Genomic DNA, 27,248 nt, shown 5'->3' with positions numbered 1-27,248 from the left:
GAGAAACTCCAGCACCCACAATGTGACACAAACAACTTTAAAAGCCTGAAACGCTCAGAAGTTTAACAAAGTTTTGTTGTCTTAACTGTGACTGCAACATCGTCACTGCCAAGATGTGAAAGACTGCTTCCTGTCAAATATTTGCTTAGCAAATAAACTTTGTACTTCATATCAAAATGAAATGAAATTGAGCCCAAAATCACAAACGTTGTTGCCTCTAAGAGCTTCACAATCAGCACAGTCGTCATCCCCTGTCTTTAGACCCTCCACCTCAGGAAAAACCCTTTTAGGGACAAAGAAGAAACTTATTATTGGTGGGTTTTTTGTGTGCCTTTATGTTTCGGTGCGTTCGTGTCTTTCCTTCCCATAGGTATTTTGTTGTGTTTCTATTTTTTTGTTTTCCGATCCCTTTACTACGTGTGTTTGACATGTAGGTTTCTGTTTAAAGGAGAGCCAACGACGTGGGGGCCGTCTCCCTGGGGCGAATGGACAGACAGGCGTTCAATAGTTCCCACATGTATAGAGAAGATCTAAAGGTCTTCATGGATCGTCCAGGATCAGCCAGAATGGAGAAATCAAGACTGATTTGAGCCTTTATGTGACATGAATGTACAGTATAGATAGGTTTTAATGTGGAGGAGGAAGGGGGGGGGGGGGTTAGCAGCAGAACTGAGCAGGTCCGACTTCACCTTAATCATGAGGTTTATCAGAAAGGAGGGTTGCAAGTCTGGTTTTTAACATGTGGAAAAACACACATCTGGACAGAGAGGCCTCTTCCCCTTGATTGAGGTGGACAGCTCTGGAGTGTTGGACAGCTGTGGTGGACAGCTGTGGTGGACAGCTGTGATGTGCTGGACAGCTGTGGTGTGTCGAACAGCTGTGGTGGACAGTTGTGGAGTGTTGGACAGCTGTGGTGGACAGTTATGGAGTGTTGGACAGCTGTACTGGACAGATGTGCTGTGATTATTGGACAGCTGTTGGACAGCTGTGGTGTGATTAGTGGACAACTCTTGTGTTGGACAGTTGTGGTGTGATTATTGGACAGCTAAGTTGGACAGCTGTGGTGTGATTATTGGACAGCTGAGTTGGACAGCTGTGGACCCAGGACACGTTGGAGAGACTATGTCTCTCGACTGGTCTGGAAACGCCTGGGGATTCCCCCGGATGAGCTGGAAGAAGTAGCTGGGGAGAGGGAAGTCTGGGCTTCTAGGCTAAATTTGTGAGTAAGACGTCATCAGTCGGTGCCATTCAGTGCTGTTGCCATTTTATTCAGTGTCATCTTGATTTCACTCATTCAAACTGTAAAGACAACATCACAGATCTTGTTGCCGTGGTGACTGTGCACTCTGTCTGACTCCAGAAGGACACCAGCAGTCCATCTCTGAGCAGCACAGGTTCTACCTCTGGGGATTTGCACTGGGCTGTCAGGGTACGTTACAACAGAAACCTTAGTTTCAGTCCTAATTGTCCTTTAATCACGAGGTCAGAAAGGTCAGATTTAAGTAGAATAACATTTGCAGATGAGGGTTTTAACTGTGTGGTTATTTGCAGCCTGAGGAGAAGAATAAGTTTGATGGGATTTTTGAAAGTTTGTCACCAGTCAGTGGGCTGCTGTCGGGGGACAAGGTTAAACCGGTCCTAATCAACTCAAAACTTCCTCTGGATGTCCTTGGGAAGGACAGAGAGGCCTCTTCCCCTTGACTGAGGTGGACAGCTCTGGAGTGTTGGACAGCTGTGGTGGACAGCTGTGGTGGACAGCTGTGATGTGCTGGACAGCTGTGGTGTGTCGAACAGCTGTGGTGGACAGTTGTGGAGTGTTGGACAGCTGTGGTGGACAGCTGTGGTGGACAGCTGTGATGTGCTGGACAGCTGTGGTGTGTCGAACAGCTGTGGTGGACAGTTGTGGAGTGTTGGACAGCTGTGGTGGACAGTTATGGAATGTTGGACAGCTGTACTGGACAGATGTGCTGTGATTATTGGACAGCTGTGGTGTGATTAGTGGACAACTAAGTTGGACAGCTGTGGTGTGATTATTGGACAGCTGTGTTGGACAGCTGTTGTGTTGGACAGCTGTGGTGTGATTATTGAACAGCTGTGGTGTGATTATTGGACAGCTGTGTTGGACAGCTGTTGTGTTGGACAGCTGTGGTGTGATTATTGGACAGCTGTGTTGGACAGCTGCTGTGTTGGACAGCTGTGGTGTGATTATTGAACAGCTGTGGTGTGATTATTGGACAGCTGTGTTGGACAGCTGTTGTGTTGGACAGCTGTGGTGTGATTATTGGACAGCTGTTGTGTTGGACAGCTGTTGTGTTGGACAGCTGTGGTGTGATTATTGGACAGCTGTGTTGGACAGCTGCTGTGTTGGACAGCTGTGGTGTGATTATTGAACAGCTGTGGTGTGATTATTGGACAGCTGTGTTGGACAGCTGTTGTGTTGGACAGCTGTGGTGTGATTATTGGACAGCTGTTGTGTTGGACAGCTGTTGTGTTGGACAGCTGTGGTGTGATTATTGGACAACTGCGTTGGACAGCTGTTGTGTTGGACAGCTGTGTTGGACAGTTCCCTACGATGTGTCCCTCTATGCTGTCATGGTGTTTTAGAGTTGAGCTTGCAGGTTTACCAGGACTAAACCTCCGTCTCCACCCTCAGCCAGGTGACTCTAAACCTAATGCTACCTTAATTACGACTGCTACACGTGTTATAACAGTTGACGCTGCTGACGCTCATCTAGTATCGAGGCTTGCTGACAGAGTTACTCATTGATTTGGGTTTTTAATTAATGATTTTTAATGACCGAAAGAACAAGATCACGGGTACAAGCGGCCAAAAATGACCCGAAACGAGCTTCCTCCGTAGGGTGGCTGGGCTCTCCCTTAGAGATAGGGTGAGAAGCTCCGCCATCCGGGAGGAGCTCGGAGTAGAGCCGCTGCTCCTCCGCGTTGAGAGGAGCCAGATGAGGTGGCTTGGGCATCTAGTTAGGATGCCCTCTGGACGCCTCCCTGGTGAGGTGTTCAGGGCATGTCCCTCTGGTAGGAGACCCCCGGGAAGACCCAGGACTGGTCTGGGAACGCCTGGGGATTCCCCCGGATGAGCTGGAAGAAGTAGCTGGGGAGAGGGAAGTCTGGGCTTCTCTTCTTAGGCTGCTGCCCCCGCGACCCGACCCTGGATAAGCGGTAGAGGATGGATGGATGGACGAAGCCCAGCCCAGGCTGGTTGGACCCAGATCGTGTCCACGTGTGTCCGCTAGATGGGGCTGTTTGTGCGGAGCGGGCGGTGCGTTCATCGCGTTCCCGCAGCAACAGGGAAGATGGCAGCTCTCACATCTCTCACGCAGGTAAAGATGCATCAAATTCTGAACCACACCGCCGAGACTAGGGCGATAACACTTGTTACCAACGAGTATGGCTTTTCCTCCACATATTTCTTTTACTGTAATATTAGGCGGTAAAAACCAAGCTGAGACAGGGATAGAATGAGCATATCGAATAAGGCCTTTTACAGTCGCCGTTAGATAGCGGACTAACTCAGCTAACGTTAGCAATGTAGCTACTTGCTTACTCTAAAACTAAATAAATATGGGGAAAGGCATCACCATTGTGCCACTTCCATGCGAGCAGATGGCGTGTGTAGAAGCATCGGAGCAGCTGTAGCAGCAAAGCTAGTGAGTCCAGAGAGAAAGAGGAGAGCCTGTCAGCAGCAGGGAGGATGCCCTGGAGGCTAACGCTGCTAACAGGCTAAGCTCTGCTTAATAATGGCCACATTGGTGCCTCAGCAGAGTTAACCTTTACAGCTGAAGAATGACCAATATCCTTGGCAACAATTTTGTAACCTAGCGGTGTAGTTTCCTTGATGACATCTTTGTTAGTGAGCTACAAACCAAATTGTTCCACTCCCTGATTTCCATATTTAAATAATCGCAGTTGACAAAGATTCTTCTCCTGTTAATTACTAAAGTATAAATGTGTTGTAAATGAATGTTTCTGCCATAGTTGTCAAGTGGGAACCCTGTGTACGAGAACTTCTATAGACAGGTAAGATAATGGAATGGTTGGTTTTACACTTTCGTGGTATGTTTGGGAGAGTTGTGTGTAAGATAAGGGATTTCTGGCTGACATGTGATCTCACTGCAATGGTGAAGGTGGATCCCGGGAATACGGGAAGAGTCGCACCGACAGAAGCTGCCCTGTTCCTGAAAAAGTCTGGACTCCCTGACATAACCCTGGGAAAGGTGACGAACACACGAGTGCGGTGTCGCTAAATAATCATCAGATTTGCTACTTTAGAAAATTGCTGTACATTATTGTATTAAAACTCATAAAAAAAAACCACCCCAAAACTGCTGAGTTAATAGAATAAATGAAGTCAGCAGTACATGATGAATTTTACTCGAAATTGGACATCCATCTTATAATCTTTGCAGCGTTATTAAGTTTACCTCTCCTAGCATCTGAAAATCACGGCCCATTAGGCCTTAGAGCCGCCACAAGGCCTCTGAGCTTCGTCAATTAAGGTGCAATAATAGAGATCAGCAGACGATGTAGTCAAAGGATCTCGTTTCATGGATTAATAGGTGACTTTTCTAGAGAGAAAAAAAGAAATAATCTGATTTGGTAAACCTGTTAATGTGGAAATGTGTTTTAACAGTAACAGAGGGAGTAATTGTTATTAATGAGGTTGTTCTCTGTGTTTCAGATTTGGGATTTGGCTGATCCTGATGGCAAAGGCTATTTGGACAAACAGGTTGGAAACAAACAGCAGTGGCTTTAGAACATGGCTAACCTGATGTATGCTTGTTGAGTCTGTCAGTCAGCTGTGTCTGGTGGTCATGCTCTGTTGGATCCAGACCCCAGAATACTACAGGTTTAGGTCTTCTCTCAGCTGCATCTTCAGTGTATGATGTGCATGAACAGTCAAACTTCCTAAATCATAATTAAATATGTGACAGGGTGATCACGGACGATCCAGTTATTGTATCAGATGCCAAAATGGTGCACTATTGCACTTTGTGCGCACTTATTTGTATCCGGATGGTGGCTCGGCCTAGTCTGGCTTATTTTACTGCCCAGTTCTAAAGCACACCAGGTCCCAAAAATGTCTCTTCGTAAAACTAGTAAGAAATAAAGTGAAAGGTGTTAAAGAACCATTTTCACCCGTCCAACCCAATCACTGCATCTCTGGCGCCTCCTTGAGGACATGCTAACATGATGCACACTAACAAGGGTGTGTTCTGTCTCAGGGGTTTTATGTGGGTCTGCGGCTGGTGGCCTGTGCTCAGAGTGGTCATGAAGTCAGTCTGTCCAGCCTCCACCTCACAGTGCCCCCCCCTAAATTTGTGAGTATGACGTCATCAGTCGGTGCCATTCAGTGCTGTTGCCATTTTATTCAGTGTCATCTTGATTTCACTCATTCAAACTGTAAAGACAACATCACAGATCTTGTCGCCGTGGTGACTGTGTACTCTGTCTGACTCCAGAAGGACACCAGCAGTCCATCTCTGAGCAGCACAGGTTCTACCTCTGGGGATTTGCACTGGGCTGTCAGGGTACGTTACAACAGAAACCTTAGTTTCAATCCTAATTGTCCTTTAATCACGAGGTCAGAAAGGTCAGATTTAAGTAGAATAACATTTGCAGATGAGGGTTTTAACTGTGTGGTTATTTGCAGCCTGAGGAGAAGAATAAGTTTGATGGGATTTTTGAAAGTTTGTCACCAGTCAGTGGGCTGCTGTCGGGGGACAAGGTTAAACCGGTCCTAATCAACTCAAAACTTCCTCTGGATGTCCTTGGGAAGGTATATAAGTCATCTTCTAAGGAATATTAGCCATAACGCAGTCTTGTTAGCTGCACCGAAATTACAATTTCCATCAAATATAATAATCTTGTGGTGTTTTGATAATGTTGGTCAGGTCTGGGATCTGAGTGATATTGATAAAGATGGACATCTGGACAAAGATGAATTTGCTGTGGTGAGTCTCATCTTCATTCCATCTAAATATTCTTTGCAGTCATTGTTGTGTAGCTGAATGGCTTCACATAGTTACCTAATCTAATGTCGTTCATTCAGTCATCTTTATCTGTACATCCTGTTTATGGCATCAAACATCATGTTTATGGCATCTAAACATTATTTGCTCAGAGATGCAACCAAATATTGTCTGTTTTCTTTCATATCTTGTCATTATGGATTCTTAACACTGTGTCGCTCCCTCAGGCCATGCACCTGGTGTACCGGGCCCTGGAGAAGGAGCCGGTCCCTGCACTCCTCCCACCTTCACTGGTGCCTCTGTCAAAGCGGAAGAAGAGCCTGGGCTCAGTGGGCACTTCTGTTCCTGGACTGCCTGCGAGTCCTCCACCACCCAAGGACTCCCTTCGCTCAACACCCTCCCATGGCAGCATGAACTCACTCAACAGTGCTGGCAGCCTGTCACCCAAACACACGCTCAAGAGCGGACAGGTAATAAACACACACCTCAGTACTGGTTTACCTACACATATGAGACGGAGATGGCAACAGGAATGGCAGCAACAGAAGGCTTCACATGAAGAGAAGAAGAAGAGTCCCATCAGTTATAGTGCAGATTGATTTTGCTGTGGTTACTTCCTCCTGGCTCCGGGGCCAGTTGAACCTGGGTGTGTCAACGTCTGCTGTGATTTGATTCCTGGCAGATCAAGGCAGTCAGCAGTGAACAGAGAACACTCCTATGGAGTATTGCCTTGAGTGATCCTTGCTTTGTCCTCCAATTCCTCTCAGCTACCATCACGTCTTCTTGCTCTCAGTGCTGCTGCTACTGTGTAACCAGAGGAGGTTCCCTCTTTAACCCTAACGTGCAGATGGTCATCGATGTCGAATACTTACTCGAGTCCTCAGCCATCATCAGCCGTCAGCGACATCAGCTGTACCATTTACAGTGCAGACAGTTTGAGTTTGCTTCAGCCATTTCATCCAGAAATCTTCTTTGACTCAAAAGGTGGATTTTATTTAGATCAGGCTGAATCATAAATCGCACCATGATGCCCAGAGTTTGGGTGTGGTTACATGAGCATTCAGTTCCTCTTTCAGGCTGCAGAGCCTTGTTAGATTGCTTTCAGGACACGGCCCTGCAAGTCTGGTCCTGGTAGAGCGCTAAGGATGAACCCCTGGTTCTCTAACCAAAGCTTCCTCTCATCCTTTTTTGCATTCGGGGAGTTTTTAGTGCCTCTTTTGGTAGTTACTCTGTCTCTTTTAGTCCTACCACAGAGCAGGGTCTTCTCGCTCAGCGTAGGAACCATTAGTGAATTGAGCTGTCTTTGTGAGTGCTGAGTCTATCGCTGAGAAACAGCCCCTCCAGGAAATCTACATTTACGTTTTTGTGGTCTAGAACAGCTAAAGCTCACACGGGTTGGTTTCCTGGTAGGGTTTCACCTCGTGCCAAACATTGGAGAGGTTACGCTGCAGCAGAGGCTCTCAACCCTTTTCAACTTTAGAATGAAGCTTTAACTAAAGCAAACAAACCACACAAGTTGTCCCTGAGGGCACTGGTTCTACTGGTCTGCCAGTCTCAACCCCGCCAGGTCAGTGTGGGGAAGCACGTCACTCACGCGTAATTCAAGATCCAAGATGTACTTTATTTGTTGTGAATTGTAGTAGCAGCCTAAAGTGGATTAATATAACTGTAGTGTAGGTTTTGTATTTACAAAGTATAGAAATAGAATAAATAAATACAAATAAGATTAGAACGTTGTAAGCATATATACAGCATATATTATAAGCATATATATATTATAAGCATTATAAGCATATATACATAAGTATAGAATAAAATAGAAATACAATTACAACATAAACATTAGACAATTATTGTTATTGAATCATGTTGGCTCTCCCAACTGACCCACAAGCTTTATTAACTCCCTCATTTGTCAGATTTAACTCCCTCTTGTTATGACCTTCCAGAATAAAGCAGTGGTTAAAAGTTGTGGTGAGGAGCTACCTCACTCCCAATGCCCAAGCACCCCCTGGAGCCCAAACCCGCTCTTCTGTGCATGATTCAAGTTCATTCACGATTATATAATTATTATGTAATGAAATAATAAATAAGTTAATGAAATAGAAACAAAACTGGAGGGTAAAGGCTTGACTAAGAAAGGCTAGTTTATGTCTGCTGGGACAGTTTTAGTAGATCTCTTCAGAACAATATTAGGCTAGGGTTTGAGGCCATTGGGTTTGAGTCCCACAGGTTCTATTATTGTACCTCTATTGATCCTCGAGACATGTTTGCCCAGAAGGCAAAGCAGTGTTCTCCAACAGAACCTAATGAGTTGTTCCTGCAGGTGCAGGATGGTGATGACCAACAGGCCCAGATGAAGCAGCCGAGCTCCACAGTGGTTAGAGCTGCTGGGCTGTCTTCTCTTGCTTCTGCATTTAGTTTATGTTCTGTGTGGAGTTTATATTGTGCTGCTACTTGCATGTGTCATTTGTGTGGTTATTATCATGTTGCACTGTTGTGTACTGCCATGTAATGTGCTGTATGTGTGTGTGTGTGTATGTGTGGGACCTCAGTCAGAACAGCTGTAGCCTTGCTGCTGCTAATCCAATCACCCTACACCAAACCACCCTTGAACCACCCACTCTGAGCCTGTATGTGTGTGTGTGTGTGTGTGTGTGTGTGTGTGTGTGTGTGTGTGTGTGTCTGTAACCATTATAGATTTCACACCAAAAGTGACAAGGCAGAAGTGAAGATGATAGATTGAGCGAAACATGTTTAAATAAAACACCTCCTGGGTTTAAGTGTTTTATTAGTTCAGCAGAAATGAAAATAAACAGAATTTGATTTACTGTGTTTTTTATTTGTGATACACTGCTGCCTGTCTCACTGCTGCCTTTCAGGGATATTAACGCCATGTGCACATCTAAGTTGTTCATCATTAGTTGATATCTAATCAAACATACAGAACATCACAGCACTTGCGTTTTCTCTATCTCAGCATTCGCTGAACTGGGTGGTTCCCGTGGCAGAGCGTGGTCGCTATGACGACATCTTCCTGAAGACAGATACCGACCTTGATGGTTTTGTCAGCGGACAGGAAGTAAAGGAGATCTTCATGCACTCTGGACTCTCTCAGAATCTCCTTGCACATATTTGGTACGTGCTGAAGTGGCTTCCTCCACCTTTCAACATATACAGCTTATACATATCGGTCCTGTTCTGCTCAACAACTAGTGACTTTACTGGGGTTGTGTGTATTGTTGCCTTGCAGGGCTCTAGCAGACACCAGGCAGATAGGTAAGCTGACCCGGGAACAGTTTGCCCTTGCGATGCATCTCATCCAGCAGAAAGTGATCAAGGGTGTGGACCCACCACAATCTCTGACTGCTGACATGATCCCTCCCACTGAAAGAGGCACTCCCATCACAGTAGGTCCCACTGACAAATTCTACAACTTTATTATTGGATATGACTGGGCTGTGCACGCGTTTTCCATATTCCCCTTGAATAAAATGTGAGCTCAACCACCAGAAAATGCTAGCCTGAGGTCCGCATCACACACTGTTCCATGTTTTATTCTGGATGCCAAAAGGACATTAAAACATTCTATGACAGTCGCATAGCAGATTTACTCATGTTTTCACTGCTAACCTGCAACACTTCCGGCAGTTGCTTGTTTCAGTGTCACCATCCAGCCAATAGAGGTCCAAGACTGTGCTTGGGGCATTTGCACCTGGTGTTTGTGGTTGGGTTGCAGCATTTGTGCTGGGCTGTCCTGAAAACAACAGTTATACTGCCCCCCCCCCATCCCCACACACACACACACACATTTATATACAGTTATACAGCAACACACATTTCTAGAACACACAGGTGCATTGACAATCACAACTGTGTATTTTTAGCATAAATAGATGACCTAATGGCATCACATTTCTCTAGAAAACTGTAAAAAGCTTCTGCAAGAGAGCTCTAAGCAATTAAAATGCACAAAGAAGTAGTTGTCTGTAGAGGATCATTTCAGTGGAGATTATAATGAGATTAAAAAGCTTCTCGTACTGAGGTTGAAATTTTAAATTGTGGGTAAAAAGTTATCATGATGACAACAAAAGTCAAAAAAGATGAAGAGGTTCCTGGAACGTCCTTGTAATGAAGTGATTTATCTTTGGCTGCAGAGTCTTTCAGGATACATGACTCCAGTGGCATCAGAGATGGCGGCTTTCTCCGACATGAGACGGGTGAGTGGCTGCTACGCTCCTTCTCTCCCCTCCCCTGCTGCTCCTCCTCCTGTGTTTGTGTAAACCTCATGAATGCCTTAATTTCTACAGGTGGGTCAGGTGACCATATTCTTGTAGATAGCCAACTTGTACTGTATGTTCTGTGTGCACTTTTCCTGTGCTCTTTTTGGGAAAATTGAACCCACATGGACAAGGAAAAGTCAAATTTGTTCTTCTGTCTGATGCTGTTTTACTATTGATGTCAATCAATCAACCAATCAATCGACCGATCGAAGAAACCTTGAGCAGGACCAGGCTCATGTAGGGGGACCCCGCTGCTGATGGCCGGCTGGGTAGAGAGAGAGGAGAAGGGGGAGGACAGGTAGAGGAGAGAATAGGCAGAGATAATAGAAATACATTAATTATATTAATTAGAATTAGAATTGAGTGGGTCAGCGGGGTCAGAGGTCAGTAAGTCAGCATACAATTATGAAGGCTTCAAATTGGAGCAGTCTCAAGTTGATTTACATTTCTCATACCCTCCAATCACTACTGTGTAACTGCAGCAGTTCTGCATCTGTGGCTTCAGTGTGTGTGTGATGACATTTTCCCTGACACCAACTGGCCACCTCCCCACCCGATTCATCCTGTGCTGCATGTTTCCTTCACTGATCTTTGCTCTCTCTCTCCTCTTTCACTCTGTTCCTCTTCCCTTCCCCTGTGGCCCGATTCGCCAGCACTTTACTTAGAGTTCTTCACTCCGTTTCTTTACCATAAAATGTGTTTGTTCCACCCATGTTTCTGTCTTCATGTCCTCTTCTCTCTCTTTACAGGACAGCACCAGTTCAATGGGTTCGGGGGAGTTCACTGGTATAAAAGAATTGGATGACCTCAGCCAGGAAATAGCCCAACTGCAGAGGTAACAGCTATTTCATCTGAAAGGCACCTTTTACTACCATACAGACGTCATGTATTGTCCTGAGAGCAGCTCCGTACAAGAAGGAGCCTCCTTTTGACATCCAGAAGAACCATTTTTTTGTCTTTTCTGCTCATACATGAAACTCTGCTGACACCATCGTTTACAGAACAGATGAAAACTGGAAGCATGTGCAATTATCATTATGCCTTCGTCACTATTTTGCTCCAGGTTTATCAGATTTTACCATCTTTTCAAAAATGCCACTGTTGCTTTTCTGAATATGCATCGGGCAAGCCGTAGTAGTTCCTCTCAGTGCTACAGAAATTCCTTTTACTGTGGCTGTTTGAACCCACCTCCTCATAGTAGGTAGCAAAACTGGAATAGTTCCAACGGTATGAAAGGGCCTGTGGCATTAAACTAAAATAAAACTAAATGATAGGAATAGTTTTTGAGTAGAGGTGGGGATGTAGCTGAAGGTAACTGGAATTCCTTGATGCTCCACCTCTCATTTGAAAGGTTTCTTCAGTTCTAAAACCAGCACCGAGCTCCAGGGTGAATACCTGGGAGGTGACCCAGAGGAGAGAAGGATCTGCTGGTAAATGATGCACAAATGGGTTGTGTCTTGGTCCAGGCGTCTCTAACAGCTTGTACAGAAAGAGAAGGGCATCAAGTCTCTCAGTGTCCCAGTCTTCTGAACCCACACTGGAAGATTACCGTCGATCTCTCAAAGGCCATGTAACTGAACTCACCTAGAGGGAAGACAGCAAGTTTTAAAGCTACAGCTTCAAATTTCCCCTGTACTTCTATTGATATTCTCAAAGAGTTACTCGGATACTGACGCACCTGATACAGCAACAATAGTGACAAATGGCTCAACTAGGAAATGTGAGTTGTTAATATAATGGAACATCATGCAGAGTATAAAGGTCTGCTGATGCCAGCAGCAGTGTTTATTCTAGGAAACAAATCATGTGACCACAGATGTAGAAAAGCAGTCAGCTGGTCTTTTACCTTTGTTGTCAATAATACAGGATGTGTAATCTCCCACTGGTGTGGAGCAGAGGTTATTATAATCATTAATTGTGCAAGTTTGTCTGTATTGTCTATTATTTAATGGCACTAGGCGTCTTCTAAATAGGATTTTATTGTAATGCAGGTTGTTCAACTAAATCGAGCATGATGGAGATGGTCAAAAAGGCTAGGTTAAAACAAATGTGAGTCCCTTTGTATGGCAGCCATATTAAACCTGCAACACGATCATTACGGCACTAGTTATATGGTCCTTTAGTGTCATTACAAAATAAAAACGCAAACAGATGATAATGTTTCATTTTCTCCCACCGCTCTGTCTCATCATATGTTCCTTCCATCCATACACCCCCTCAAACCATATTTATTGTTGCAAATATGTGTATTTTATCTATTTTTGTTTGTTCACACTCACGCTCCATTGCTGCTCCAGTACTCTTGCCTTTATCCAGTGGAATGCTCTCAGGTAAACGCAACAAAACCTGAATGTATAAATCTCAGGCTGCCACCTCTGACACACACAGGAGCAGTGACTTAATGTGCTGCTGTCCCTTTATAGTGCAAATGGTCACTTCTTATATCAAATATGTTTTTTTAAAGCTGTGACCTTTAAATATATGTAGAAACACAGACGTTAACTCCAAAATGTGATTCCATTTTCTTCAACCTTTCTTCCAGTTGGGGTTATGTTAGGGCTTAACTTGTGGATTCCAGCATCTTGTTCACGGCCAAGAGGATTTGCGTTGTTGATTTTTTTTCTGTGTCCGTGCCAGAGAGAAGTACACACTTGAACAAGACATTGGAGATACAGAGGAGGCCATTCGACAGAAGAGTGCTGAGGTGCAGGTAAGGGTTGCTCTTCCTCAGGAACTATAGTATGGACCCTGAACTAACACTGTGGATTCACTTGCTTTTTGTCTATGATGTGATAGGAGATGCAGAATGATCTGGACAGGGAGGCAGTTGCCCTGCAGGAACTGGAGGCTCAGAAACAGGACGCCCAGGACCGTCTGGAAGAGATGGACCAGCAGAAGCATAAATTAGAGGATATGCTGAATGAAATACGGATGAAATGCCAGGACGAGTCTCAGATGGTGATTAAGGGGAAGGCAGGGGTGTGGGAGGACCCAAAACATTACACCTTAACTAGACAATTCCACAGAAATTGAAATAAAACTGTTTTGATCACTTACATTCACTGAAATTGTTGCGTGGGGGCTTGTTAGTGTTTGTTTTAGTTTCCAGTCTGTGTAACCTCGTTAAAATCTTCCTCTAGATCTCAAACCTTCAGAATCAAATCAACATGCAGGAATCAGACTTGCAAAACCAAGAGGATGAGCTGAACCGGGCAAAGGCGGATCTGGGCCGTCTGCAGCAGGAAGAGAATCAGCTGGAGCAGAGTCTAGCTGCTGGCAAGATCCAACTCGAAACCATCATTAAGTCCCTGAAGGCAACACAAGATGAGATTAACCAGGTAGGCACAGGCTGCGTGGAATTTTCATAGGCTTCAACAGGGGTCACTGCTGCATTGTACCAGCAGTTTTTCGTGTACAGCATTCACATCTGTAATAATCTGTTCATTATAATCACATATATAGGAGTTAGTGTATAATCTGTTCATGGATGAAGGGTTAGGGTTAATTATGAGGTTTATCAGAAAGGAAGGTTGCAAGTCTGGTTTTGCACCTTCTCACAGCTCCACGTCAGCCCGAGACATTTTCCATTTATTCTACCTCTCTTATCCTGAGTCTTCGATTGGCACTGCTCATTCCAAAATCTTCCTGTGCCCAAAGCTAAAAAGTCACAGGAACACTGTTCTCATGTTCTCAAGTATTGGTAGCGAAAAAGGACTAAAGCATTGCTTTAAAACTAGAAGCATAATTTTACTATGTGTATTAAAAGTAGATTGTCGGTAGGACGCCATGGCAACAGGAGCCTCTGATGGTCGAGAGTTGATGATTGACATCACTTTTTACATAAAATGGATAGAATTATGAAAGCAGGGCCAAAAATACAATGACATTTTTATTACTATCACCATAAAAATCACAACAAAATAATTTGTAAAGAATATTAAGGTAGCTTATTTGATCATAATTATATATCATATGTCAAAAAGTCACAGCCCCTCTTTGACTTGAGGCACCAAGGACCTCATGAAAGATCTTTCGAATGAGGACACACTCACAATTTTTGAAATGTGCTGCCAAGAATAAAACTGACTGAAACCAAAGTAATTCAGACATTTAAAGAAACCTTCATAAAGGGGGCAGTTGTTCTGGTAGTAGGAGGAGGTGCCAGAACACCTTCAACGCATTACCCAGGTACCCTTGAGCAAGATACCGAACTGAATTCACCCATTTGTGCCCCCTCCCCGTGACCCTGGAAGGGAAAAATCAGTTAAGAAGATTAGAAACCTTCACAAAGAGAACACCACCAGGGCCAAGAGCAGCAACATTTCCATGTCTTTAATCAGGGTTCTGCCATGTTGTCTTTCCTCCCAGCTGTCAGGCTGCAGATCAGCAGTTTTACTTTTAATGTACTGTTGGGACATCAGTCATTGAACTACTCATGGTGACTGAACAGTTTAAAACATATGTCTGCCCATCTGTCTGTCTGTCGTCCCTCCTACAGGCTCGGAGCAAGTTGTCTCAAATTCAGGACAGTCAGCACGAAGTTTCTAAAAGCATTGAACAGTGCAACAACACCTTGAATGGCACCCACGGAGGCAGCATGACCAATCTGGCCGACATGAGCGAGACCTACTTCAGTGAAAGAGAAAACGGGGTGTTTCCAGCCATGGTGAGGAGAACTCAGGTCAGAAATCCTTTTTATTGCGTGTGTGTGAAAGCAGATTTGAAATGTGTGCATCAGTAGACACAGGTAGAGCAGGATAAACGCCTTGGCGTCGTGGCTAACAGGCTACAACAGGAATCGTGCTTCATTGTCTTCTGTACTAAATGTTTGGCTAGAACAAGTTTGTCACCATTAACACATTAAGGAGTAATCTAAGAGCTTTTAAGATGTGTTTACATTTTTACTGCAATCTTCCCTGACTGTTAATGTATGACAGTGTTGTTATCCAGTCAGCTCACATCCGTATGGTGACATCTTTAAAACCGTGTGTTTTCCGATGTCACTGTTATCAACATGTTGCTTTACTTGCTCGGTGTTTTTACTCAAGTTGATCTTTCATTTATTTCTTCATATATTTCCATATCCAACAACATTACAATAATGTGTGTAAGAATCTGGGGGCTGTACATGAAACACTGCAAACAGAACTGTAATAAATTACAGTCCATAATTATTTACACTACTTTAAAATTCAAACTGGAGGATTGATGAAGTATTTAGTTGGAGATTATGCTAAGCTCTGAAGTTTGTTTACTGACCGTGTTGTGAAGGGCAGTTCTCTAACAATGAACAACCAATATAGTTGATGAAAAAACTGTTTAGAATGATACAATTCCACGACTACTGTAGTCATATATAACTAACATAACATTATGTCATTTTTCTCTCACAGCAGGAGGATCCATTTAAATCAAAGGCATCTATTTTCAACAGCCAACCTCAAGAGCATCAAGCTGACCCCTTCCACTCTGAAGACCCCTTCAAAACTGACCCATTCAAAGGTTATTCTCCTCTCTTCCCCTTTACTTTGGTTATGTTCTGTCTCTTTTCCACAAATATGTGAACTAAGGGCTTTCAGCAGAGGTGTCAAAGCTGTTAGAGACGCCAGAAGACCACCTGGTTTCCTCCAGGTGGCCAGAACAACAGCACAGTTTGTTCTGGGAAAGTGGAACTGGTGCCACCTTTGTGCAAGCGCTCTCCTCTGAATCCTTCTGCAACGCCTCAGCCTGTACGAGCGCCCAACACCAGCAGAACACAACATACCTGCTCTTAGCCGTGAACATACAGTATTCCACAGCCAGCAATGAACCTGGTGGAGATCTACGAGTCAGGGTGGGAAAGTGGTGATATTAAGCTGTTTTCAGTTCCATTTTGAAACTTTAAGGTTTAACTATTTTATTGGGACTAAAAAGGTAGATTTAAGTGTCCAGCCGTGGAGACAGTACCACAGGTCAGAAGTCTTTTTGGCCTGTCAGCGCCGCGTGTGTGCGTGTAAGAAACCACTTTTGAGATAAAGGGCTCTGTTTTGGGGGCTGGAGGGGCTGCCCCAGGAGCCCTTTGGCCAGAGGAGGGAACATGTGGATCAGAAATGAGCTAATGAGCAGCAGCACAGAACTACAGAGTACAAACTACAGCCGGTCCCAGAGTTGCTGAGAGACGATCCTCATTCCAAGTGAGCGACTGTTGCATTAAGTGTCTGTCTGCAGGTCAGACTCGGAGTTTTTTGGTGAAACTGAATCTTGTTCCTGACGATAAATCTGTATTTGCTTGTTTTTTATTTTCTCCTTCTTTATCTGTAACAATCTTTGGTTGTTTTTATAGCGTCACATTCATGTTGTATTTATTTTCCCATTATTTATTTTCTTCCTAACTTTTGTCCTGTAGGTGATCCTTTCCAAAATGATCCTTTTGCCAAACCGCCATCTACAGCCACAGGTACTTTTGAGGGTGGGGACCTTTTCTTTCAGTAGCGTTGTTAATTCACAAGCTGATTTAATCCAGATGAACTCATTAACTCACCAAATCTGGTGACACTTATCTGTCCTGCTGGTTGTGGGAGTCTAAGAACTGTCCGTGAAATCCAGGGGACACTTCTGGCAAGATCATCAATGTAAAACTAGGATTACTTTTAATTTTTTTTTTTATTGAAAGTTATTTTCTCATCTCTTTACACACACAGTCATGTGTGACCACAATGTCCAGGATGCCAATGGTCCATTATATCCACATACATCATACTTCTAACAGTGAGAAACAAGCTTTCTTGTCCTTTATCAATGTTGCAGATCCTTTTGGAGGAGACCCTTTCAAAGAGGCAGATCCATTCAAGGCTTCATCAGAAGACTTCTTCAAAAAGACCACCAAAATGGATCCCTTTTCCACCCCAGACCCCTTCAGTAAAAGTGCCACACTACCCACCAAGGTACCAGTGCAGTCTGACCACTCTCAACACTAATAAGAGGTAGCACATAACACCTGGGACTCATGAATAATGGACAAAGGTGTCCTATTGTTAATGAAAGTCAGAGAATTAAGAAGAATTAGATCAGGATAGCAGAAACGTGTTTTACTGAGCGCCGATTCAACTTTTCAGCCTTTCGTCATCTAACAACTGAATCTCTCTTTTGCTTTTGCAGCAAACCAGTCACTTCATAAGCAACGACCCCTTTTCCTCTAGCAACCCAAAACCCAAAGGATCAGGTAAAAATTCATTTTGTGGTTTTCAGCCTGCTGCCCTGATCCTGTTAGGAATGTAGATTAAAACCAGGATGTGGATCCAGTTCATACCTCAGAACTGATGATATTAAAATAGATTTATTTCTATGCTGATATTGGTTCTTAGAGGAACAAATGACCAAATATTCAGATAATGATTCTTAATCAAAGGTGGTCATTTCTGCCATGTGACTGTAGCTCTTCAGATTGCGTCCCCAGGGCAGCCTCATGATCGCTCTGTTATGTAAAGAGATATTATACAAGATCTCTACTAGAATATCCTGTGCTAGAACAACCACTAACTGGTGTTTCTAATGGTAATAATAACAATAATAATGGTGGTGGCGGTGGTGGTGGTGATGATGGTGGTGGTGGTGTTTCCTTTGTAGTCCTGTGACATTAGTGAGGGTTTTTTACATTATTGTAAAGGTCCCCGGTTTTATTCCAGATCTGTTTGGAACATTGGACCCGTTTGGCAGCAGCACCTTCAGCAGCAGCAGCAGCAGCAGCAACACTTCTGCTGGATTTGCAGACTTCAGCCACATGTTGAAACCCAGAGACCCTTTTGAAGGCAGGGCCAGCTGGCTGCCAGACTACCAGAAGGTACCAAAGGTCACGACTCTTTATAGGGACAAATCTTCACTCACACTTTCCTAAACTCCCAGTCATAAAAACCGTGGGTTCTTTAAAATGTTTGAAATGCTCACTTTAAGGTAAAGGTATATATATTGAATAAGGAATTTCTCTTCACTTTCCTTCCAGTCAGTGTTTGTCGATGACCCGTTTAGCAGGAAGAATGACACCCCAGCTCTCCCACCGAAGAAAGGCGTCCCACCACGACCCAAACCTCCCAGTGGTAACTTTTACACACTAACTCCAGCCAGTGTACAGAGTGGGTGACAGCACAGATTATAACTATGTCAGTTGGTGAATGGGTGCCTCGGCTGGTCCCACAAAGGATTTACACAAAAGCCATTTTACATTTCACGAAACAGCTTTTCCACACACGTGTTTGAACGGTATGACACATCAGCGATGGGAACCATGAGACCAACACGCAGGGAGAGAAGGCTGCTGAGAGAAGGCAGAGATGAGCCAAGTCAACAAAGCCCGGAGAAAACCAGGCATGCCAAAGCGGGAGTGACAAGGAGCTGAGGAACCTGTGGGAGCACCAGGTGGAGGTGTGACAGGGGGGTGGAGGGAAACTCCCACAGCAGCAGCAAGGAAGCAGGTCAGACTGACTTCAGGTCAATATTTAGCACCTTTGTCTATAATCACACCTCTGTCTGTGTGGATGTGGCTCCATCTGGCTGGAACATCTGGATTCTGCAGTTCTCCACTCATCTTGAAAGCCTCCACCTGGTTGTCTTGGAACCATTTCTGTGGCGCTTCTGCTGCGTTCTTGGGGACGTTTGTCTTGCTGGTTAATAAAGAAAACCGCTCGGTGTCATAGCGGTTAGGGAGGGGTACTACTGCCTCGGGGGTGGGTTGATCCCAGCTACACAGGCCATTCTGTGTGAAGTTAGCACGATCTCTCCATGTTCTCAGGTGAGCTAGTTCCCCCACCATCAAAGAGCATATATATTAGCAACCGACTCACCTGCTAAAATCAAGATTATTAAATCTTTATTTATCTTCTCTGCCGTCATGTTCCCCCTTCCTCTCAGCACCTGGTGCTGTTTGTGGTGTGTGCGGCGTGCGGTGTGTGTCTTGTGTGATGGTCTACAGCTAAATTTCTGACTCCTCACACTCCTCCGTTCAGCTTCTACTGGTGAAGAACCAGGCTGGCAGTTTTTGTCTCCACAGTCTGACCCACCTTAGCCACCAAAGCCCTTCGAGAGTGCTCTTTGAGTAGGTGTCCCTGGTGGCCTCCTCATTTTTCTTCTTCTCTGTCAGTGACGACAGCAGCTCTGGGCAGATTTCCAGCCTAAATCTTCTTGTAGCTTCTCCTGACTAAGACTTTTCAAGGATCTTCTCTCGGAGTTTCTTGGACTCTTCTTTGTCTTCATGTTGTGGTGGGAAGACTGATGAACCAGACACTGGAGCTCCAGATACAGGTGACCTTAGATGAATCACAGATGACACACATCATCAGCACTCAGGTGATCTCCACTTCAGTGCCTGTGACTCTGCTGCCATCAACTGCTGAAGCTGTGTTGAATTGGTGGGGGGGGGGGGGGGGGCATGAAAGAAGCTTTTATGGAAATTGTTTTCATTAAGACAAATTTGAATGACAATGAATTCATGTATAAAAGCAAGAAAAGGGCAAAAGATCCATGGTGAATAGTTTTTATAGGCATCATATAACACTAGTAAACAATATGAAAACCTAACATTGCAAAGCATCTAGATAAAAGCTTTCACCTTTGTCCAAACACTAACCCTTCCACCATAATGGAAGTGCAGACCATCGCTGAGGCCGCTTCGTCACACCGCCCTCAAACGTGACCGGGACCTTCTTGAATCTTATATTTTTGGATCAGATTCAGGCCACTTCCAGATGTGGGACTGAATCAGAAATGTATCGGATTTCCTGAATGCGACAGCAGACAGGACACATTAACCTAGAGACGCCTCTGTGTTTTATACAACTCTTGGGCTGCACTTGTCTGATTAACTCTCTCACACATTTCCATACATGACTTAATGGATGCTCATTTGTGTTTATTCAGGCTTATTTAAAACCTGCCTCTGAGCCTGAACTGCTGCCCTGGTATTTGTGTACAGGAAAGCGATGTGTGGTTTGCTGCTTGCAGCCACACCCTAACTTGTTTCCTCTATCTGCTCTTTATACGTGTGGCTGGTATGGTGTTTACGAGGATGGGTAGTTCACAGGAGGTCAGGCTGCGTGCAGCAGGCTAACATCTGCCAACGCAGGAATCCTGTCTTACCGTTACAGCCGTTCTAACGCATGCGTGCACGGATGCGGTGAGATGGAAACCGAAAGGACTTTGTGGTGTTACTGTGTTTAGTAGGTAATCAGATTAAATCAGTTTCCCCTGTGAAGATGCCATCTCATGTTAGAATTCACCAAAACAACATGGGTTCGTTTCTTGGCCGTCGCACCTCAATGGATTCACCAAAGACAGCAGTCCACTCTCGTGTTGGAACCCTGGCAATGGCTGCATTTGTCATGATATGACGCCAGATGTGCACTTTTAGAGCAATACAGATGCGCATTAACACAAAAGAGAAGGTCTAGAAGATGCTCCTTAATCATGGAGTTTAAGGCGTGTTCTGTGCTGCAGTTGACTGTTTTTATCTCTTCAGGTAAGAGTACGCCAGTGAGCTTAACTGGCCCAGCTGACTCGTCGAATCCGTGCGACCCCTTCCAGCCATTGGGCAGCGACGCCATCGATCCCTTTCAAAGCAAAAAGGGCCCCGAAGACCCATTCAGTGGCAAAGACCCTTTTGCCTCCTCTTCTGCATCAAGTAAAGCCCCTAAAGTTTCTTCCTGTGGTTTTGCAGACTTGGCTTCTGTAGGTTGAGACAGGTGATGCTGTTTGACTGTAAGCAGCAGCTAATTCAGTCACTTCTGACAACTTTAAGGTCTACAATGATTATAAAGAGTATTCAACCCCCTTGGATTTGCCCTTATTTAATATTATTGATACGTCACCATCAAGGTAGGAACATTAAGACATTAAGACATTTTAATAACCGAGCGTACTGTAACCAAGCACGTGCACCCCCTAAAGTCTGGATTACTTGGTTAGGGTGAGTGCATCTCTACTGTGGTTGAGCATGGCCCAGGTGGTCACACATGTGCACGAGCACGGTGACATATGTGGTCATTACGCATGAGTTGCAGCCTTGCTGAGCATTCTCTGCAGGGAGTTAGTTCACAGTTTGGGTGGGGGTTCAGTGTTGGAGGGATGGTGAAATAATGGATGGATGGATATATGTAAAACTTTACAGGGGTGCAGCGTTGCTCTGGGGTGCACCTCAGTCAGTGGTGCAGCTTCAGTGCAAAAGCAAAGCTGGCCTCTGGTTAGCATTGAGTCAACACACAACCGCACCTGGTTTGGTTTGGTTGCTCAAAATGAAGCTTAATCAGCACTGAACAGTCAAAAGATGTCACTTGAAATGATGGCCGACACACCTTAATATATAGTGAACGTTATTTTAAACTGAGAACATTTGAGAACATTTGAAACAACTTTAGCCTTCAGCATCAAGACTCTCACCATAATGAATCATGTTGCAAGCAGTATGGACCCTATAAACCCTGGAATGTTCCACATCATCATATAATATCACAACTTTTCATATTATAGTGGATTAGTGCCACACGGACCTGTAATTGAATTGGTGCCGTATTCACTACACGAAATATAGATATTCAAAAACTGCTCTTGTTAAGTAGAGATTTGCAGATTTCTATCACAATCAGTGGAAGTATTGGGTTCTGACGGTGAAGGGACAGAACCAGGCGGGTGTTTAGCTCAGTAGCAAGTGAACGTGCAAAGGAACATGCTAATTATTCTTTCTTTTTTGGTCGTTCATTGTACTCATTTTGAACTTTTGTGAAGATCCATTGCATAAAAAGAGATTAAAAAGGCATTTAATTGCAGATTAAAATGTAAGGAAACGGCAACAGGCCAGGGGGGTGAATACTCTTGCTGCAACATTAGTTCTGTCGGTGCTGCTCAGTTCAGCGCGACTCACAACAGCATCACTGCTCAGCTGCCAGCAGCAGGTCCGTCTGCCTCTACCTGCTTGTGTCCACCATCTACACACTAACGGTTCATGCATTTATATCTCTGCATGTCTGTCTAGTAACTGCTGCTCCCATGCAGGCCTTGTTTCAGTGTCGCATTGTGGGATATGGGATGTTTCCACCACCGTGCCAGTCCTGATGGGCTGCTCGCTGCTTGTGCGGGTCTCCAGTTAAGTTAGTCTGCCAGAGAGGATGTGATTTATGAGCACAGCTTGGTCTGCTGCTCTACGAACAGATCACGTAGACGTTGGTCTTTCACAGCATCGATGCTTCCTTTGGTCCTGGTCCTGGGGGGCTTTCAGGGTCTCCGTTTGAAGCTGTGGCAGATACTCATGTGTGAAGACAGTGATCCACCTTCTAGCAGGAGTAGGTTGGAGACATTCACAGCCTTTTAAAGCCCCCCTCACGTTCTCAGTTTGTGTTTTGACAGATTTTCTCCTGTGTTATGTTCGCAGGAACAAGCTTGTTCAGCCTTAACACAAGGTTCTACAGGCCAAATCCATTCATCGCCTCATCAGACTCCTTTTCTCTCATTTCTGTGACAGACACAGCTGGAAGGCAGCTTTAGAACTTTCACCTTTGGCAGATGTTAGAGACAAAGTGCCTTCCCCCGGAGCCTAAAGCTCCTGGGTGTGGCTGGTGCTCTGCTCCAGCCCATCATCAGACACTAAAATGAAAGCTGTGATCTAGAAGTTCTGAGAGAACTGAGAGGCTTTTTTGACCACTCTAGAAACCTTCAGCATCTTTCTGCTGTGCAACACGGGGACTTTTTAGATCTGATGACAAATTAATATGATATAAATACAGTGGGTATAAAAAGGCTACACATACACCTTGTTGGGTCAGAACCGTTTCCACCTTTAATGTGACCTATTAAATTAAAAAGGCACAAAACTAATTTATTTTTTATGGTAAGAATAAATTAAAACCTAAGCCGGTTGCAAAGATATGCAGACTGTTAAACCAATTCTAGTTTTAAAGCCCTTCTGGTTTAAGTACAGACCTCAGTCTTTGCTCTGTTAGCATGGCTGTTAGCGTTAGCAGTGCCTCCAGCTCCTCCACACGTGTCCAGATGCAGTCAAGTCTGGATCCTGGTCTGGTTCTGGTGACTCTTGTGTTGATCTGGATGGAGGCTGAAAGGTGAAGCCTGAAGGTTTTCTCCATATAAATCTTCATGTTATAGGTTACATTAAAGAGTTCTGGCATGGTTGATCCTGGGACCTTTAACCACATCATAATTAAACTGATTAATCTCAAAGTCAAATCAGTTTGTTTGGCTTGACTTTGAATGAGGCAACTGAATTTGGCTCGACCGTTAACTCGTGCTAAGTTTCTAAGCTCTTGCTTGAGTCCCGTGATGTTCTTGGCTCTGTTTGCTCTGAATGTTGATGCAGCTTGAAAGGATATTCTGACATTTCTCCGTCGTCACACCCTGACTTCTGAGGACTGACTGGTCCGACCTTCTCACTCCACTCATTCCAGTCATTAGTGGTCACTTTGAGACCAGCGGAGCAATCACGCGACGTGTCAGAGTGGTGGGCGATGTGAGCGTGAGCGAGGCCTGAAGGGCTCTGCACACGTCTCGTCAGCAGCCTCTCTGCTGCGGTGTGACCTACGGAGAAGTGTCTGAAATCTGCTGATTCAGGAATTCCTTCTGTCTAACCGGTCTGTTCTGCGATTCACCTCTTTCTGACAGGACCTGACAAAGTCAAGGTAAGAGATTCACAGTAAACTGATCCCTGCACAATCAACATCATGTCTCCTATAATTAAATGCCTCCAGCATCACTGCCATAGGGGATATTGGAAATATGTGCTGATTAGTCTCAGTGTAAAGATTATTTTATCTAAACTTCCTGTCAATGTGTAAAATTAGCAGTTTAGTTTAAGCAGGGTTTAACCTGCACAGCAACTGGGGATTAGTTACCTATAACTAAAGACATTTACGTTTGCCTTTGCTAGAATAGCAAAGAGGAACAACGAAATACTCTGAAATAGTTCTGTTCATTGACGCTGATGTCAAACCCACTGATGATGAGGCAGAAGGGAAGGAAGCACCAGCAGCGGCGTAACGGTGGTTCTCTTCTGTAGTTTGGTAACGAGGCTCAGCAGCTGGAGTGGGCCAAGCGGGAGAGCGAGCGGGCGGAGCGCGAGCGGCTAAAGAGGCTGCGGCAGCAGGAGCAGGAGGACCTGGAGCTGGCCATCGCCCTCAGCAAGGCAGAGATGTCCAACGCATGACTCGGAGCTCCTGTCCCATCCTCAGACTAAAGAGAAGATGACGGAGGAGGACATATTCACACAGGAAGTACTGGAACAGCTCTCATTACAGCCTGCAGGCACAGCTCTCAGCTGATTCGGACTGTCCAAAACAAACCCAGTGATGGTACAGCAGGACCAGCACACTGCACTGGCTGGACTGGGATGGAGGATTTGTTGGGTTTCCAAGCTGATGACCACTCGCTGAAAATGTGAATCTCAATGTATCATTTTAGTTCTGCAGCTTCATTCTCAGTGTTGAGGACTGACTGTCTCACCAAACGGATGCAGATCTTCTCTTCAGTACTGAGAAGGAACCCTGGAGCACGGCATTCTGGGAGGGTTGCACTTTCTGATGGTCCTGACAGGGATGCCACCGCCATCGAGCTGGATTAGTTGTACTCAGCTCTACAGGAGGAGGAGGAGGAGGAACCTGCAGCTGTGTCATCTCACCTTAGTCTTAGAGTGTTGAAGGTTCTTTTCTTTTAAAAACAACAACTTTATTGTGACCTGCAGAAGCCATCCGGCTGGATTATCACCCAGGTGCCAGTCTGAGGATGACTCCTACCTGGGTTTTGTCAGCCAGGTACAGACATGAAGCCGATGCATCAGCATGGATCAGACGTTACAGCCTCGCTCTTGTAAATATCAGGTTCCTTCCAGCCTCCTCTCACACGACCGGCCTGCAGACCCACTCATCAGTTTATCCCTTTCTTATTGCATCAATCCAAGTATTGTTATCGAAGGATAGTCAACGGTGGGGCTCTGTGAAGCTCACCTGAAGTTCAGAGAACTCACAGGGAACCAGGTTCTTCCTTGCTCTCTCATGCATATCAGTAGAATCCTCTACTTTTGGCTCATCCCTTTAAGCGATCGCCACCAAAATCACCTGCTTTCAACTGTCCAAACAGCAACTATCTGAACGCGTAGTGGAATCCTAAATCTCCTCTTTGCTCGTCCTCTCTCCTTCTTGATTGGCAGCTCGATAGCGTCCTCCTACCAGTGCATTGACCACCATCTGGCCTCTGTCTCCTCCCCCTCCCCCCTGTGCTCTTCCTGCCCCTGAGGCTTGTTCTTAAAGTCTCGTCACTTCCGAACATCTTGAGACCTCCAGCTCTGCTTTCACGTTCCAGCAGTTCTGGACCAACTCCCTTCATCTCATCCAGCACCTCCGCTGTTCCTGCTCTTCCCACGTTTAGCCCTTTTCCACCATTATTCTGAATTATTGGCCTCAGCAAACTGGTGTTTCTTTCACCTCCTGGCAGCTCACCTCTACTCTCGCCTCCTTACTCACACGGGACTTTCCTGGTTCCTCTTTTCAGCACATAGCTTCACCTCTTCTGTCTACAGCGGGGGGTACGTTCAAGTGCATCTCCCATTCTTTAAGATTGTGAAAGACATCTAAAGGAGTGAGCCCACCATCTCAACACATTACCTCCGCATGCAAACATCCGCTAACGTTCAAACCAGGATGTCATGACAACAATCATGAGTTCTGAATCAAGTCCTTTTGACGAGTTAAATCAGTGTGTGATCACTTGAGGAGCGTGGATCTGTAGAAAGAACGGAACAATGTCCATCCACCATCCGACATCCATCCATCCATCCATCCATCCATCCACGAGCTTTCCCATTCAGGGTAACGACAGACTTACTGGTGTTTGCTGATAATGTGATGATGACAGAAGAATGAGTAGGAAAGCATTTGGAACTGTCGTGGATGCAGCTGAAGGTACAGAGCGATTATTATCTCAAGCTGAGCAGAACAACTTTTAGTTCCTAAAGGCAGGAGGAGAAAGAGCGACTGAAGGAGGCTGCAGTGGCTGACAACATCCGCAGGGAGGAACCACCTCGTGATTCAATGACCTTTCAAGTATTAAAACCGTGCTTATAGACTACTTACAGTGAGGTTTTACAAATATGTCGGGCCCTTGAAAGTCTGCATAAACCTCAGCAAATGTGATGTTTTTGTGAAAAAGTCTGCACTTTTTTCCACGTTGTATTTTGTTTTAACTCGGTTGTGGTGGCAAAATGTGGAATCTGTCATTGAAGACGTCCTGGAGCTACCCCTGGCGGCTCCAGTCTGTTACTCAGAAGAACAGTTGTGACATTTCCCACCTCCCTGAACGTCTCTCTGTCCTGCTGGAGGGAAGAACAGAACATGGTGGAATCATCATGGCTGAACAACTCTCCTCTAATATCTCCATTGTGCAATACATTTGTTCTCATTTGTGCGTATTTTGAAATGACTCTGTTATTTTTAGAATTATTTTTAATATAATTATTTATGCGTTTGCAACAAGTGACTCCAGATTTTGTAAAGATGTTTTGACCCTCTTCAACCAATGTAGAACCCCCTCCCTCTCTCTTTTTCTTTTGGAATGATTTAATTGATGTTGGGCAGAGACGTTTTTACCAGTGTTACCAGATTAAGAATCATTCAGTTTACACCTTTCATGTTGTGTTATTTCTTCATGGGTTTTATATTCTGAAAATCCTGCTCTGGTGCAGTAAAGGTAACCCTAAACTCAACAGGACTGAGTTTTGTTTCACACATTCTCAAGCTTGTATTTTCTCCCCTCGCTACATCTGTCTTTTCCTCCGTAGAGCTTAAATGATCCCTCTTGTCTTTATTAAGAGGAACTCCATGTGTAAACAGGCTGCGCATTAACACGTCTGTTCTATCTGTCCGTCAAAAAGTGACGAGAAAAGTTTAGTAGAATAAACATTTCATTGAAACTGTTTCAGTGGTTACATTTGGATATTTATCTTCCTACCACAGCTGTG

General features: G+C 44.7%; 1 protein-coding gene and 1 long non-coding RNA gene across 15 annotated transcripts; both read left to right on the top strand.

Moving 5' to 3' along the window:
- The first annotated feature begins 168 nt into the window (after positions 1-168).
- Positions 169-2,510, top strand: LOC115247333 (uncharacterized). The gene is made up of 3 exons (XR_003886398.1): positions 169-314; positions 449-1,429; positions 1,552-2,510. It is a non-coding gene; the product is annotated as an uncharacterized lncRNA (long non-coding RNA).
- Positions 2,511-3,058: 548 nt separating this feature from the next.
- On the top strand, positions 3,059-27,196 carry eps15l1a (epidermal growth factor receptor pathway substrate 15-like 1a). 14 transcript variants are annotated; one of them, XR_003886396.1, is made up of 26 exons: positions 3,059-3,338; positions 3,994-4,035; positions 4,143-4,232; positions 4,697-4,744; positions 5,241-5,336; positions 5,478-5,546; positions 5,669-5,794; positions 5,910-5,969; positions 6,215-6,457; positions 8,968-9,125; positions 9,241-9,397; positions 10,145-10,207; positions 11,020-11,105; positions 12,908-12,980; positions 13,067-13,228; positions 13,411-13,608; positions 14,769-14,951; positions 15,664-15,772; positions 16,656-16,718; positions 17,057-17,193; positions 17,408-17,471; positions 17,935-18,098; positions 18,249-18,342; positions 20,757-20,918; positions 22,286-22,572; positions 22,662-24,439. XR_003886396.1 is itself a non-coding variant. In XM_029828716.1 (26 exons), exons 1-26 carry the CDS (start codon positions 3,252-3,254, stop codon positions 24,441-24,443), a joined length of 2,895 nt encoding a protein of 964 aa, XP_029684576.1. In that variant the 5' UTR covers positions 3,059-3,251; the 3' UTR covers positions 24,444-27,196. The 14 variants fall into 14 exon arrangements, 12 of the variants coding, with proteins under 12 accessions (XP_029684576.1, XP_011612724.2, XP_011612722.2 ...); XR_003886397.1 differs by having other exon boundaries at positions 22,286-23,919; positions 24,297-24,426; XM_029828716.1 differs by lacking the exon at positions 22,286-22,572 and having other exon boundaries at positions 5,481-5,546; positions 23,903-23,919; positions 24,297-27,196.
- The last annotated feature ends 52 nt before the right edge of the window (positions 27,197-27,248 follow it).

Source organism: Takifugu rubripes, chromosome 20 (assembly GCF_901000725.2).
Source record: "Takifugu rubripes chromosome 20, fTakRub1.2, whole genome shotgun sequence".
NCBI lineage: Eukaryota > Metazoa > Chordata > Actinopteri > Tetraodontiformes > Tetraodontidae > Takifugu > Takifugu rubripes.
This window is presented reverse-complemented; position numbering and strand designations above follow the sequence as displayed.